The sequence below is a fragment of the Siniperca chuatsi genome, linkage group LG20, assembly GCF_020085105.1.
Source record: "Siniperca chuatsi isolate FFG_IHB_CAS linkage group LG20, ASM2008510v1, whole genome shotgun sequence".
In the NCBI taxonomy this organism is placed as follows: Eukaryota; Metazoa; Chordata; class Actinopteri; order Centrarchiformes; family Sinipercidae; genus Siniperca; species Siniperca chuatsi.
Window position 1 is genome coordinate 16,214,509 of NC_058061.1, and position 15,534 is coordinate 16,230,042.

A 15,534-nucleotide genomic window follows, 5' to 3' on the forward strand; every position below is an offset into this window, starting at 1 on the left:
AAAGCTATACGCATTTTTTACCTTGTAACACACATTCTCAGAAAATTCAAGAATGATTTAAATATATTCTGTCTTTCTGTACTGCATAGCCCGAAACTGTGCCGCATCTGACTGTAAATGAGTATATTCCTTTTAATTTCTTTAATTGCCCTCTGTTGTTTTACTCTAACTACTATTTTATCATTTTTTGCATTTGTTTATGTTAACATACCATTTCTTCTGTGTGCTGTTTAACCACCCTTACATTCTGTTCTCAGGACTGTTTTGTTTTTATTGGGAAAAATAAATAAATTAACAACATTATAACATTCATGATTTATAACACAAAAGGATTTTTCTGCGTGGGTCAGTAAATACATAAGGATATATAAAAAAATACCGGGAGTAAAAATGCGAGAAAACAAAACAGAATACAAATACAAAATTAAAGTAAATATTAAGTAACAATAAATACCCAAATTCACATAGGCCTGTCAAATACAGTAAAGTAGAAGTTAAAATTGTATGTATTGTGATTGAGGAAAAAAAAAAAAAAAAAAAGCAGGCATTTCCTGTCGTTTTTAGCTGGTGTCCCCAGTGCGCATGTGCGTCACCCCACACGTGCGGTGAACGTTTGGAGTTGGTGAATGCGACAGAGCTTAGAGAGTTCGTAGCGCTGCAAAACTATTACTACTTACATAAAACACATATTGCGTCTTGTTGCCCTTTCTAACCCAGGTGAAAGAAAATAGTCCTCCGTGAAGCATTTCGCCGAGAGGGCCGGAATACCAGAAAAAAAACTATTCACAATGGTGAGTGTTGTGTTCTGAGTGAACTAACAAGCTAACAGACTAGCTAACTATTAGCAAGCTAAAGCATCTGGGCTGTAGGGCGAACTTACTCACTGACACCATCGTGTTCGTTCACTTCATGTAACGTGACTGCTTTCCCGTGGTTAATGTGTTTTTTTTTATTTTGTTTTATGTTCCGTGACCAGACTGAAGCTCAAGTGAACCCAAAGGCCTACCCATTAGCCGACGCCACGCTCACCAAAACCATCCTGGACCTGGTGCAGCAAGCCTCAAACTACAAACAGCTGAGGAAGGGAGCCAACGAAGGTGAGGGAACATACGTTTTGGGACTAGAATGTACTAATGTACCGGTAATTTGATTGTCCGCCACTTTTAGAGAAAATGTAACACCAGAGTAGTCCGTGAAACGTGGTCTTATACGGTTAACACAAACACAGCTGGGTTTGTGCGTCTCGAATATGTGCATTTAAAGATCCTAACCTGGAAAACTAACTTCACTGCAGGTCTTTAACAAATCACTTTCATCATTGTAGAGCTGCAACGATTAGTCAATTAATCAATTAGTTGAAGGACATAAAATGAATCGCCAACTATTTTAATCCTATCCATTAATCTTTCAGTCATTTTTGTTTTTTCAAGCAAACATGCCAAATATTTGCTGGTGCTGCTTCTCAAATATGAGGATGTACTGCTTGTTTTTAATCACATGATATCAGATGAAATATTTAGTTGGTTAGATAAAACCAAACCAAATAAAGAGTAACAATGTTTTAATGGATCACTATATGGGCCTACTATATTTATGTAAGGTCCCGACGACTCTCGTTGCTAGAGGGGTGTTGTTTCACTAATCAGAGACAGAGTACAGTGAGGTGGTGTTGCATCCCAGAATCAGTTCTAAAACCAGTAGGCTGCCAAAACGGGTATTAAAGTAATGATGTAATAGTGATGACATAAAATACATAGCAGTAACTGTGATCTACTTCTTCCCCAGCCACTAAAACCCTGAACAGAGGCATCGCTGAGTTTATTGTGATGGCTGCTGATGCTGAACCACTGGAGATTATCCTCCACCTGCCACTGCTCTGTGAGGACAAGAACGTCCCGTACGTGTTCGTCCGGTCCAAGCAGGCCCTGGGGCGGGCCTGTGGGGTGTCACGCCCCGTCATCGCTACCTCAGTCACCATAAAGGAGGGGTCTCAGCTCAAACCGCAGATTCAGTCTGTTCAAATGGCTATTGAGAGACTTCTTGTGTGAATTGTTTTTTTTTGGGTTTTTTTGCACTGACAAAAGTCTCCTTGAAAAAAAGGAGACAAATTCCAGATTGAAAATAATCTTGTCTCCTGTTTTATTAAAAAAAACAGCATGATGTTTCAATTTCTTTTCTTTTTAGGACAGTGCGTCCATTTCAGTGTATTGGTGTGTCATGGCATCACCTGATTCATAATTAAACATTTTTTTATTTAAACCTGTTGTTTTGTTCATTTTGTTTTCATTCAGATTGTTTAGTTAACCTTTAACAATATCAGATGTGTCTAAAGGCATTTGTAATTAATATTAGAATTGATAAATTTAGGAAGAAGTATGAATTTCAGCCTTAAGTTGGGCGATGTGCTGTGGAGATAGTTGGCATGTTTTCATTGCGGCCAAATAAAACAGCAACTAATTTCACCTGGAGGTTGTGCCACCATATACAAACTTCTAACCTGATTTGTGGTGAGAGATACTGCCCTTTTTAGATGAAATGTCATATGTTTGTCATTAGCAAACAGCCTTACATTGCCTCACCAATTTTTTTTATCCAATATTTATATAGTCTAATATATGTAATAAGAACAAAGCAGACTGCAGCATGCAACTGAAATATTAAGTTTATTGTAAAGAATTAAGTTACCCTGTTATTAGAAAAAGATTTAAGCTACTATATTAATACTTCATTAATAATAATGAAGCGATAGGCCTACATCAGTGGTGAGAAAAGTACTCAGATTCTTTAGTAAAATAACCAATACAGCAATGTAAAAATACTCAATTGCAAGTAAAAGCCCTTCATTAAAAATTCTACTTAAGCAAATGTACAGAAGCAAAATGTACTTAAAGTATGAAAAGTATGTGACTCACATTATTAGATTGTTAATGTCCACAAGCTAAAAGTGTTAGGAACAGCTGGTTTAATCTTTAGCACTGCATTATATTTTATAAGCGTATGTGTTTTTATGTCAAATCTGTAAAGTAACTATATCAGTTAAATGTGGTCGAATATAAAGTAGCATAACGTGGGGAGTAAAGTAAAGTTTAAAGTAAATAGTTTGGAATACTTCTGTGCTTACTTCCTAGTAGTTTTCCAGTGTGGTGTGACAATTTCTTGCAGCTCTTGAATGTATCTCACCGGCTCGAACTTTGACCCAAACACACATCTGAATCTCAGAAGCAGAAATCATGGCTGAGCCTCCTGTTATCATATTGGAGCGTGAAGTTGAGCGCCTGCTGTGTTACAGAGAGCTGATCCCGCGTTTAGAGGAGGCTTTGGGGAAATTCTCGAGACGAGACAGCGCAGAGGTGATCCAGCCTGTGCGCTCCACACTGCCCCTGCAGAAACACAACGGGTAGGCTTGTTCTGTACTTCCAAGTGTACTTTTAACTCTTGAAACATTAACAATCTGTTGCTTTTGCTGGCTGGCGCTCGTTCACTTTCGCAGCTTCCTGGGATTGATGCCTACATACATGGAGAATGACGGAGTCCTGTGCACAAAACTTCTGTGTTTCTACAAGAGGGCGGATGGTTCAACTTTGCCAGCCACTCAAGCCACAGTGGTGCTGCTCGACCCAGAGTATGGGAATGTAAAGGCTGTGAGTAAAATGACTCATTAAAATACTGCAATATTAGCTTTAGTAACTCTACATAAAAACAACCAATTCCAGTCATGACCGTCAACTGTATATGACATGTTGCCAACCGTGTTATTTCTTTCCCTTACTTTTCCCGCCCTACTGCGCTGTGATTGGCTAGGACTCGTAATTTAGATGCGTCATTGTGATTGGATACTAGTTGTGAGCCCAGAATGATCCATTTAAAATGGACATACAGAATACTAATCCCGAAAAATAAAGTTAATTTCACATCAAAATAGAATAAATACCCAAACAAAAATGTGAGTTCATTCTGTGTGTGTCACACAGGTCATGGACGGAGAGGTCATCACAGGCATGAGGACAGCTGCAGCCTCGGCCATCTCTGCTAAGGTACTTTCCTTTTTTTTTAAAAAAAAACATCTATTCACACTCCCTGTTCTCTAATTATGCACTCTTGTTCTAATTTTGACACTCTTGGGCCTGTCCCGGTGTGTTTTTGTCACGCAGCTGCTGATGCGTCCTGAAGCAGAGGTGCTGGCCATCTTGGGGACCGGCAAACAGGCCCTGAGTCATTACAATGTCTTCACAGAAATGTTTTCATTTAAAGAGGTACAATTACAAAACTGTCATGTAAATGTCTGAATAGCAAGTCTGAACAGAAGCCTATCAGTGATGCAGAAACTGTTGTACATGCTTTTATCTCCTCACACCTCGATTATTTTAACAGTCTGTTCACTTGTCTTAATCAAAAAACTTTGACACGACTGCAGACTGTACAGAACTCAGCTGCTAGGCTTTTAACCAGGACCAAGAGGTACGACCACATCACACCTGTTTCAGCTTCTTTTCTCCCTGTTTGTTCTAGGATTGATTTTAAGATCTTGTTGATTACTTTTAAGGCTCTTCATGGCCTGGCTCCAGACTATATTTTAGACCTTGTAATCCCTTATGAACCTTCACGCAGTTTGAGATCTTCAGGCAGGGGTTTTCTGTCTTTTCCTGGGTCCAGGATGAAAACTAAGGTCCCCGAGGCTCTGGAACTACTTGCCTGAAGAAATTAGGTTGTCTGAGTCAGTGTCTTCGTTTAAGTCTCTTCTCAAAACACATTTTTATCGGAAAGCATATCCTGATTTTACCTGAACTGACTTATATAGTTTATTTTATTGCTTTTGTGTATTTTATGTATTTTATTTCTTTATATTTCATCATTCACTGTGGTAATTTATTTCTCTTGTTGTGAAGCACTTTGTACTTTCTTTTGATAAGTGCTCTATAAATAAAATTGTATTATTATTATTTTTATTATCAGTTTAGGGGAATGAGATGTATGTTTGATAAGCACAAGTGGGTTACTATTTTCTTGTTTGTGATTCCCAACATATAATTGTTACCCAAAGGAACCTAAAGGATCTAGGCTGTAACTATATGCACAAAATGTTATTTACATGGGACCGACAAAGTGGGACAACACAAATACCTTAAACTTTCCTACTTTATGAAGGCCTACTTTTGCTTAATTCACCTTAACGGTAGTCTATAGTTTAACATTTTGGGATATATGGGCTTTCTTTCCCAGAGTTAAATGAGAAGATTGATACCATTCTCAAATCTGTACGGTAAATATGCAGCTACCGCCAGCAGCGCCTTAGCTTAGCTTAGCATAAAGACTGGAAACAATGGAAAACACTCCCAAACTCCAGGAAGTAAAAAAAAAAAAAAAAAAACGAATGCCAAAAATCAGTTCCACAATAGGCCAGATGTCAGTAAAATGTCCTACAGCTCCTTCATTTTTTTTGAACAGATTAAAGAAACAAAATATAAGTGTCAATTAATGAGCTATTTAACCTGTACCTTTGGACAGAGCCAGGCTAGTTGTTTCCCCTTGTCTCCAGTCGCTAAGTTAAGCTAACCAGCTGCTGGCTGTGGCTTCATATTTTGGATACAGACATGAGACTGGTATGGGTTTTCTCATCTAACTCTGGGCGAGAAAGCAAGTAAGTGTATTTCCCAAAATGTCAAACTATCCCTATAACCAACAGGAAATTCAAAAAACTTTGAACAAACTTTCAAGACACTTAAATCAAGTGATACCACTCACTGTGTAGGCTTATCATGCTCACAATTCTGTCTTAAATCTTGACTTTCTCACTGATTAATGTTGAAATTAGTTTAGTGATTGTTTGATATAATTATAATGTTTGGTCTTTCACAATCTGTCATACTTCCCCTGGATCTTGACCACAGGTGCGTGTGTGGAGCCACACAAGACAGAGAGCAGAGAGGTTTTGCCACTCTGTCAGTGGTCCGGTGACTATATGTCTCTCGGTGGAGGAGGCGGTGAAGGGAGCAGACGCCATAGTGACAGTAACCAGGTGTACAGAGCCAGTGCTCTTAGGTCAGTGGGTCAAACCAGGAGCCCATGTGGCAGGTGAGAAGAAATAATTAACACACAAGCAAAATTAAAGAGGAAATAGGTGAGATTTTTACATCTGCATCCTGCAAATATGCCAGAATTTAGGGAGCATCTTTAAAAATAAATGGGTAAATCATTTGGAGGAATTTCTATCATTATCAATGCTGTTGCAGTAGAAAAAAAAAATGACGATGTTGATGTGAATTATGTTACTCCGAAAATAAAATGCGTGTTTCTCTGCTGTTGCTGAGCAGCGGTGGGAGCGTGCAGGCCAAACTGGCGGGAGCTGGATGACGTGTTGATGAAGGAAGCGGTGGTGTACACTGACAGCAGGGAGGGAGCAATGTCTGAGTCCGGTGACATCATCCTCTCTGGGGTCAGTCCGTCATTGTGCTTTCTAACTGCCTCGATAAGATAACTGAGGTGTGTGTTATTGGCTCCCTTTGCAGAATATGTGGGGGTGGGGAAGAAATATGATTGTGGATCTTGTTTTCAGGCTGAGGTGTTTGCAGAGCTTGGAGATGTTATTAATGGGACAAAACCTGCCCACAGAGAGAAGACAACTGTGTTCAAATCCCTTGGTAAGCCCTGCCTGATGTAGGCCTAGTCCATTATCATGTGAAAAGTACTTTATTTTTCCAGTACATTACAATAAGGAGTCTTTTTTTCATGGTACTCAGTGTAACCATGACGTGTTTTGTTGTTTTACAATAACAGGAATGGGTGTTGAAGATGCAGTGTCTGCTGAGCTGGTATTTGACCAATGGAAAGCCAAAGCCAGCCAACCATGAAGTTGCCATGTATTTCAGTCCTGACCTCTCTGTTTGACCTTTATGCTGATAAAGTTTAAATGGATTTTACTTCAGTTTATCCATCCTGAAAACAAAGCCACTGCTGTATATCCTGATAAACCTGCCAAAAATATGTATACCTATCTTGCTATCTATGCTAACACGCTGATGTTTATAATGGTGTAATGTTTACCATGTTCACCATCTTTAGTATGCTAGCATGCTAACATGCTCACTGATATTAATGGTAACATGCTGATGTTTAGCTGGTATGCTTACAATGTTCACTGTCTTAATTTAGTATTTTAGACTGATACTGCCATCCAGAGAGCCACATCGCTAGCATAGCTAAAAATTCCAAGCATTCGCTGGTTTCAGTTTCTCAAATGTGCAGATTTGCTTCTTTTCTCTTTTTTATGATTGTAAATCAATTCTTACAGCATTTTAGACTGTTGGCCAGATGAAAACAAGTACTGACATTTTATAGACTAAACAAAAATGGGGGGGATCATTAGTTGCAGTCTTACATTATTTCCCCGAACTATTTGGACAGAAGATGTAGAATACAACAGAGCATTTTCAATGAATTTATTTGCTTAAAAAAAAAAAAAATCAGCATATTGCTATGTGAAAATGAAACCACATTTAGCAAGAGTCAATCCAAATGTACACTTCCTTTGCGCCATTGAAACACTGATCAAAAATGAGTCCAGATTTACAATGGCTCTCCAGAGCACCCATGCAATTGATCATTGCTCATTTAAAAATAAAATGCATTTGCTGAATAGTCACTGCTCAATGTGACAAGGTTTCTCCTGTACAACAAAGACATTAAAATCAGTTGCAACCTTTGAGTACTAATACACTGGCTCACAGACACTTCATAAAACACTAATAGATGGGGTCAAAATGACATCGTTACATACCATCATAATAGCAATATGAACATCATATACTGAGAAAAAAGCCTGAATATCCAAAGCACTTTCTGAGCAAGAATTTAGTGAAAACTTCAAATGATGATATAAACTTTACAGAATGAACCAGCACAACACTGGCTGCACTGCACCTTCACATGCTCGACAATTAGTCATAAAATACTGTGTACAGAGAGCAATGGATTCATCTAGAAAGCTTTTAGGAACAAAACAAGATAATTACTTGTTAAATATCTAGCGGACTGTTTTAAAAGCTTGTTAACTGTAGAGAGTAAATATTACTATCTTAGCAGCTGCTACAACAATGGTTATATCATTTAAGGGTTAAAGTGTTTCTACATGACTGCATGACGGTATCTTGTACACATCAAAACAAAATTAAAAGGAATTGTAGTGTTCATGGAGTGACTACAAAGTGAAAAGACAGTTGACTGATTTTTGGCAACACTCAGTCTAGTCAGATGACACATGTAAACAAAACGGTCTGTCAACCACAGCTGACAGGAGACAATGAAAAAAGGAGATATTAGAGCTCCTAAAAAACATTTTTAAATGTTTAAAGTAAAATTTCATCAAGGCAGCAGGAATCTCTTAGTGTGTAGGGGAAATAGTGCAGTGCAGGACCTCCTTCTCTTACGGAGTTAAATCTACGGTCATTTCATGTTAAAAATCACATTCAAGTAGTGTTTTTTCACAATGACTGAGAAAAATGACAATGTTTTTTGTAAAATTCTCCCTCTTTCTCCTTAAATCAACCCCAAATCCAATCCCCCACCCTCACATTCCCCAAGGCCAAAGTCACTTCCTTTACTGTCAATTTGAAAGGACTAAACATATGTAAGTAACCAGATCTGACAGAAATCCTTCAGCACTGCTTGAATCTGTGAAGTTCTTTCAGATGGATGTCTGGTCTACCAGAGCTTCTATGTAAACAAGGACACAGGGGGTGAATAGATATTTGGGGAACCCAGCCATCATCGTCTTCCCTCTTGAGTAGGGCGAGTTCTGACTGCAACCGTATTTTCTGCTCCCTGTGGTTCTCCATTAAAATATTCTGCACTTCCTCTTCCTCTCCTTGATGGGTGGGGGGCAAAGGACCGCCCGGATGGCTTCATCAAACACTGTCTTAAGGCCGCGCTGCGTCAAAGCTGAGCACTCCAGATACTTCACTGAACCTGGTGGGCAGGGGAGAGGAAAACGGAAAAAGCAAAGAAACACGTCAGCAAACCAGCTTGTTTTTGTGTCCATGGCATAATAATACAGTCCAAAAAAACATTTTAAAACTTGAGTAAGACGGGTATGACTGTACACTTTAAAATCCCAAACAAAATCTTTCCACACACAGACTACACAGGGTGCAAAATGCTTTCAAAACCACCTTTTCCAACAGACCGTTCTTAAACTATAAATCATCAGTATATAACAAGAAAATGGTGTCTTTAGGAACATCATGTTCAACATCTTTCAGTTACACAGAACATCATGCAACCATCTGTCAAATGCAACAACTGATATTAAAATAATATGCAATACAATATTAGGAAATAAAATTTAGGATTATTAATCACAGGTCACAGGTTCACACAATTAATGGCATTTGCCTTCAACTCTGGATATATTGCAAAATGTTAAGTGCAAATGTCACCATCTAATTTTGCAGTTAATCAAAATAAAACTTTAACACTTTTTCAAATTATCTAAGGGGTAAGGATCTGCAGATACCCTGCAATAGATTTTATATGAAAATTGAGTACCAACAGAAGTGTATGCAACTAATTAAAATTGCATGATGTTGTAATTATAAAAATGTGACCGTGAAACTGTGGCCTCTTTTTAACAAAACTTTATGGGTTTAGAGAGCTACCAGAAACACTACTCCCTGGAAAAGGTTCTTCCAAATTAAAACCTTAACAGACATATAATATTATTTAAACATTTGATGCATGGTTTTCCAACTGACTTATTTCTTTAGCCATGGCCAAGCCCTGGGGGTAGATAATGGGGGAGAGTTTCTTTTCCTTGAGTTTTTCGATAGTGTCCTTGTCGTCTCTCAGGTCCAGCTTGGTGCCCACCAGGATGATGGGCGTGTTGGGGCAGTGGTGTCTCACCTCAGGGTACCACTAGGGGAGGAGAGAAGAGGACAGAGTCAGAGTTTGAGGGATGCAGATGGACAGTGTGGCAGACAGTGTGGAATATGAGTAGGTTGCTAAAAGAATTTCCTGGTTCTTATCCAAATTCAACATGATGTGACCTTTGAGGAACTCGGGGGGCAAGAAGAGGACACAAACTTCAATTCTCAGTGCTTCTGTTACAATGTATGACATTTATTCCTGTTACTTCATCGACTGAACCCCAAATAATCCTCTTTAATTTAACTATTACGTCTGAGGTAGCTTTAAAATGAGAAAAGAAAATCATACATTTCCATAAAGCAAATCAATGCCCCATATGCTGTAAGACAAATCAGAATTTTTGTAAACAAAGGGCCAAGGTGTATATGCAGGTGACCAACATTAACTTTTGCCATTACATTACATCAAACTGACAGTTTTGGATGTCTTGTGCATAATGTAATGCATATTTTCATTAAATTCAGCATTTTTATCTTGATATATTTATACATTTGGGGACCATGAGATTATGACTAGAACTAAAAAGTTCTGTGAATAATTGTGTAATTAGGGAGAAAGGGGTTAATTTTTCAGTTTTTAAACTCCTCGCATTCCTTTAGGATTTGAAATCAAGTTTCTGTCTCTGTTAGTTTTAGAGTTGTGTCGAAAATAGTAACAGTCTAATGGCTGAAATCCCAGATCTGGCTCTCGGTCAAAAATCGAATAAATTATTCCTCCATCCAAGCTGATCTGACCATGAAAGTTCATGGAAAACAGTTAAACCTAATATTACCATTACTGGCAGAGGTAACAAACTGCAGAGATAAAGTGCAGGTTTTTCTCACCTTGGCACGGACGTTTTCAAAGGAGGCTGGACTGACTAGTGAAAAGCAAATCAGGAACACATCCTGAGGAGGGAAAATAACAAACGTCAATATGTTTCTGTTATAACTGTGACAAGAATAACCACAACCTAACATTAAAATTAATCAACACTATGATGCTGAAGATAAACAGATAGCATACAATATTGACTTAATAGACTCCAAATGTTCTGATATGAGGGTTCACAAAGCTAGACAAATCTGGAATCTGTAGGTTAAATACAAACAGACTCCCACTTTCAGCTCCCTGTGAGTATTTGGCACAGAGGCCAGTTTGTTTTAAGGACAAAGAGTGCAAACAAGAGCTCCCTTTCACTTACACTCAAGCCGTCCTCCAGACAGTGTAAAGGTACTGTGGATACAAGGCTCTACTCTGCTGAGTGCAAAGATTCTTATGTATTACAGGCCAGTGAATAACTCAAATCAATGCTGGCAAAGTGAAAACAGTGTTCATGCTAACACAGTCTGGCTGCTACTACTCTGTGTACGGCAATGGTCTGAGACAAGCAGTTGTCACTATTGCGTATGAATGTATACATATATACGTACTGTCTGTGGGTAGGACAGAGGCCTGAGCCTGTCATAGTCCTCCTGTCCTGCTGTATCCCACAGGCCCAGGTTCACTGGTTTCCCATCAACCATCACATTGGCAGAGTAGTTGTCAAAGCTGTAGGGAGGGAGATGGAGATTAGGTTCAAAATTCAGCATACTATAATGTACAACATTGTAATGTACAATACAGTGAAGAGATCAAGCTGTGCATAGATTTTAATACATTTTCAACATATTTGCCAATCAAAATATCATCAAAATATGACTGTTATGGTGGGCTAGCTTCTTCATCTAAAACTTGCCACACTTCCATTTGCTGACCAACTCCATGTCACAACTGTTCATGAGAGGTGTGTCTGTGTGTGTTACTTACACTGTGGGGATGTACTCTCCAGGGAAGGCATTGGTAGTGTAGCTGATGAGCAGGCATGTTTTGCCCACAGCCCTAGGATTAGGAAGGGAGCAGGGTAGGAGAGGAGGAAAGATTGACAGGGTAAATACAATGATGAGAACTGAAAATTGCTGCTTGGTTTATTCTCACAGTTTTGTTAATTACAGTATATTCTTCAGTGACATTAAGGCAACAAGTCAATTTTACAATATATACAGTGGTGTGAAAAAGTGTTTGCCCCCTTCCTGATTTCTTATTTTTTTTGCATGTTTGTCACACTTAAATGTTTCAGATCATCAAACAAATTTAAATATTAGTCAAAGTAAACAAAATGCAGTTTTTAATGAAGGTTGTTATTATTAAGGGAAAACAAAATCCAAACCTACATGGCCCTGTGTGAAAAAGTGATTGCCCCCTAAACCTAATAACTGGTTGGGCCACCCTTAGCAGCAACAACTGCAATCAAGCGTTTGCAATAACTTGCAATGAGTCTTTTACAGCGCTGTGGAGGAATTTTGGCCCACTCATCTTTGCAGAATTGTTGTAATTCAGCCACATTGGAGGGTTTTCGAGCATGAACTGCCTTTTTAAGGTCATGCCACAGCATCTCAATAGGATTCAGGTCAGGACTTTGACTAGGCCACTCCAAAGTCTTCATTTTGTTCTTCTTCAGCCATTCAGAGACCCCACAACAACTGCAGGCCTCACTTGTCTCAGTTAAGGTCAGTGTTCATGACTCCACCATAAGAAAGAGACTGGGCAAAAATGGCCTGCATGGCAGACCCCAGACCATCACACTACCACCACCATATTTTACTGTTGGTATGATGTTCTTTTTCTGAAATGCGGTGTTACTTTTATGCCAGATGTAATGGGACACACACCTTCCAAAAAGTTCAACTTGCCTCGTCTGTCCACAGAGTATTTTCCCAAAAGTCTTGGTGATCATCAAGATGTTTTTGGGCAAAAATGAGACGAGCCTTAATGTTCTTTTTGCTCAGCAGTGGTTTTCGTCTTGGAACTCTGCCATGCAGGCCATTTTTGCCCAGTCTCTTTCTTATGGTGGAGTCGTGAACACTGATCTTAACTGAGGCAAGTGAGGCCTGCAGTTTTTTGGATGTTGTTGTGGGGTCTCTGAATGGCTGAAGAAGAACAAAATGAAGACTTTGGAGTGGCCCAGTCAAAGTCAAAGGGGGCAAACCCTTTTTCACACCACTGTATATGTAGTGTGTTTAACCTATCTTGCCTGACAAGTTAACAAATCAAGCAAGCCCGGTCTAACCTGTGTTGACAGACTTAAAGAGCTGTCATTAAAGGTGGGGTATGCAATCACAGTCCTCTAGCTGTCCATTCAGTGTGTGTGTTTGTACACAGCCCTGGCTCTGTAAATCGGAAACAAACAAAGTGGCTCGGACTGAGCAACACAACACTATTCCAGGCATGATTTGTGTGTCAGCTAACATTAAATGACTTGCCCACAGACATTCAGCTTACTTTCTAGTTTGCCAAGATATGCTGTTGTTGTGATGTTAGCTATAGTAGCAGGAGAGTTGTGAGTATCGCTGTCTGGAGTTGCTGTGCTGGCTTTGGGAAACCATCTCGTCCTCTCTGGCTGGTCTTTGCAGCAGCAACTGTAGCGACAGTTTGCTAACCCACAAGCTAGCTAACTTTAGTTTTATTACTTGATGTGTCGTTGTTCGCTCTATATCACGGTATTGGATTTCTCCAGAATCGCATACCCCACCTTTAATGGAATTAAGCTTTTCGCTTTTTTCCCCTGAAAATTTTACTTTTAAGTCAGGACTAGTTTTTGCAGTACTATTGTCAAATAAATATATCTACAACCTATTAATAGATACAGGATGTGCACACAATAACAATGACACATCAGAAGAGAAGGCAAAATTTTGACCAAAAATAAAATAATTTAAAAATAACTAACATAAATAAACAGTTCCCTCACAGAGTCTCAACAAACCATTAGAATTTAAAGTTTAATGTTCATTGTAGGGCCATTCATTCAGGATTTCAAATTGTACAGGTGGTTCTGTTATTGTGTCCGATATTTTTCAAGTATGACTTTAAGAGAACAATGTCCTAGACTAGCAGTCAATAGACTGACCTACTATTTTAAATGTACTGCTGTCCTAGAATGCCGTTTCTCTTCATGCGATGATACAAAAAGCTAACAACAAAATGGTAGGGGTGTAGCTGAAAAATGACATACAGTCTTAACTAAATCTGATCCGGTATAAATCCCAAAGAGTACTAATATCTATCTGCAGACATTAAATGCCAGAGGGCATGATTAAATCTCATCCATTAATACTGTGAACTGTCAGAGGTTAAAACTACTACCTGAAAATGTTGCTGTCCTATCAGAAATACAATTAAAAAATCAGTATTAAGATGTTTAAATTAGGGTTTGAGGTCAACCAAGTTCAGACATTAGCTGATCTTCTCTATGAAGACACACACTTAATGGCCTGCAGCACACACACACATATAAAGTTTTAAAAATCACTGGGTTAAATTGGGTTGGGGTGGGACTTTGTTGTAATTCTGATATCCCGTACAATAAAAGATTAAATGAATAAGTTGTTCCAAGGCCTTAACTGGCTGAATGGTTAATGAAAAACATACAAAGTGTACACAACAAATTTAGGAAATCAATTCGATAGCGAACAACCTTCTATAAAACTTCTATACGACGAGTTATCAAGTAGCTAGCTTAGCTGTCGACATGGCAGCCTGCGTCAAGTCTAATAAATGACATACTGTGACCCATTCAGTCACACCTAACCGGAGCATGAAGATAAATCTGTCTGACCCAGCTGGACTGGAGAGCAGGCACAATAACAGCTGTCGCTCAAGTTGGCATGTTATCTGAGGCTTGTTAGCCGCTAGCCAACTGTTGGTAACTGGGTCAACGACAACAACTATGTTCGCTTTCAACCGTTATCATACGAGTCAAACTGGGAAATGTTAGAGGTAAAAGTAAGGATGAAAATATAGTACAACTCACCCGTCCCCCACTACCACACACTTAATGGCCTGCATCGGACGGCTCTCTCGCTAGCAGCACAGCAGCTCGATCCCAGTTATCTTAACTTAGCTAGCTAACGGCGGCTAAAATAAACCAGTCCTGTGTCGCTTGAAAACTACAACGTAAAGAAAGAGAGATGGCCTATATTGCGGTCCAAAAAGTTGAAAATGTTGTCGTTACAGAAACTATCCGGCTTGTCTCTCCTTCTCGGCAACACTCTGGGAAACTCCAAAGTTGTAATCCAGGAAGGCAACACCCAGGGAAAAAAACACTCTGGAGTCAAGATTGAGGAAAAAAACGCCCACAGTTTGGAAGCTGCAGCTCCCAGATCCCTGCAAGTCATATCCGGTCACCGCAGGACAGTCAAGCCCTGCCATCTACTGGTCATATTCACAGGGACATGCCACTGAGAGTCGGTAGTGAACACCTCAACAGAAGAACCAGTGTCAGGTGTAATTAAGAGTATAAAAGGTAAAAGCAGAGGTGGAGGAAGTACTCAGATCCTTTACTTAAGCAAAAGTACTAATACCACAATGTAAAAATACTCTGTTACAAGTAAAAATCCTGCATTGAAAATGTTATATGTATATTAATAGTAAAAGTTTGTAAGTATAATGTGGAAAATGTACTGTAATGTAATGCTCAGTATTAAAAGTAGAAGTACACAATGCAGAAAAATGTCCCCTGTGACTGTTATACTATTGTATAGTATATTAGGAGATTATTATTACTCGTGCATTAACGTGAAAGCAGGATTTCACTGT

At 39.0% G+C, this 15,534-nt stretch overlaps 3 protein-coding genes across 4 annotated transcripts; 2 read left to right on the forward strand and 1 right to left on the reverse strand.

Moving 5' to 3' along the window:
* Window positions 1-570: 570 nt before the first annotated feature.
* LOC122867761 (NHP2-like protein 1) lies at window positions 571-2,259 on the forward strand. Its single transcript, XM_044178945.1, has 3 exons — window positions 571-791; window positions 977-1,097; window positions 1,786-2,259. Exons 1-3 carry the CDS (start codon window positions 789-791, stop codon window positions 2,046-2,048), a joined length of 387 nt encoding a protein of 128 aa, XP_044034880.1. The 5' UTR covers window positions 571-788; the 3' UTR covers window positions 2,049-2,259.
* A 154-nt stretch (window positions 2,260-2,413) lies between these two features.
* Window positions 2,414-7,639, forward strand: crym (crystallin, mu). Its single transcript, XM_044178940.1, has 8 exons — window positions 2,414-3,397; window positions 3,491-3,641; window positions 3,972-4,034; window positions 4,152-4,253; window positions 5,889-6,072; window positions 6,312-6,433; window positions 6,554-6,638; window positions 6,775-7,639. Exons 1-8 carry the CDS (start codon window positions 3,231-3,233, stop codon window positions 6,846-6,848), a joined length of 948 nt encoding a protein of 315 aa, XP_044034875.1. The 5' UTR covers window positions 2,414-3,230; the 3' UTR covers window positions 6,849-7,639.
* On the reverse strand, window positions 7,423-15,129 carry LOC122867758 (ras-related C3 botulinum toxin substrate 1-like). Of its 2 annotated transcripts, XM_044178941.1 has the most exons (6): window positions 14,750-15,118; window positions 11,707-11,778; window positions 11,331-11,448; window positions 10,743-10,805; window positions 9,747-9,906; window positions 7,423-8,961 (listed from the first exon to the last, which is right to left on the reverse strand). In XM_044178941.1, exons 1-6 carry the CDS (start codon window positions 14,782-14,784, stop codon window positions 8,831-8,833), a joined length of 579 nt encoding a protein of 192 aa, XP_044034876.1. In that variant the 5' UTR covers window positions 14,785-15,118; the 3' UTR covers window positions 7,423-8,830. The 2 variants fall into 2 exon arrangements, with proteins under 2 accessions (XP_044034876.1, XP_044034877.1); XM_044178942.1 differs by lacking the exon at window positions 10,743-10,805 and having other exon boundaries at window positions 14,750-15,129.
* Between the last annotated feature and the right edge of the window lie 405 nt (window positions 15,130-15,534).

What these genes read in the sequence shown, in the direction of transcription:
- LOC122867761 (XM_044178945.1), top strand. An exon ending in GAGGAAGGGAGCCAACGAAG is followed by an intron (nt 1,098 to 1,785) that starts GTGAGGGAACAT and finishes CTTCTTCCCCAG; the next exon opens with CCACTAAAACCCTGAACAGA.
- crym (XM_044178940.1), top strand. Translation starts at nt 3,231, where the DNA reads ATGGCTGAGCCTCCTGTTATCATATTGGAGCGTGAAGTTGAGCGCCTG. An exon ending in AAATGTTTTCATTTAAAGAG is followed by an intron (nt 4,254 to 5,888) that starts GTACAATTACAA and finishes TCTTGACCACAG; the next exon opens with GTGCGTGTGTGGAGCCACAC. An exon ending in ACCAGGAGCCCATGTGGCAG is followed by an intron (nt 6,073 to 6,311) that starts GTGAGAAGAAAT and finishes GTTGCTGAGCAG; the next exon opens with CGGTGGGAGCGTGCAGGCCA.
- LOC122867758 (XM_044178941.1), bottom strand. Translation starts at nt 14,784, where the DNA reads ATGCAGGCCATTAAGTGTGTGGTAGTGGGGGACGG. An exon ending in TGTGTGGTAGTGGGGGACGG is followed by an intron (nt 11,779 to 14,749) that starts GTGAGTTGTACT and finishes TCCTAATCCTAG; the next exon opens with GGCTGTGGGCAAAACATGCC. An exon ending in CTCTGTCCTACCCACAGACA is followed by an intron (nt 10,806 to 11,330) that starts GTACGTATATAT and finishes TTCCCTCCTCAG; the next exon opens with GATGTGTTCCTGATTTGCTT.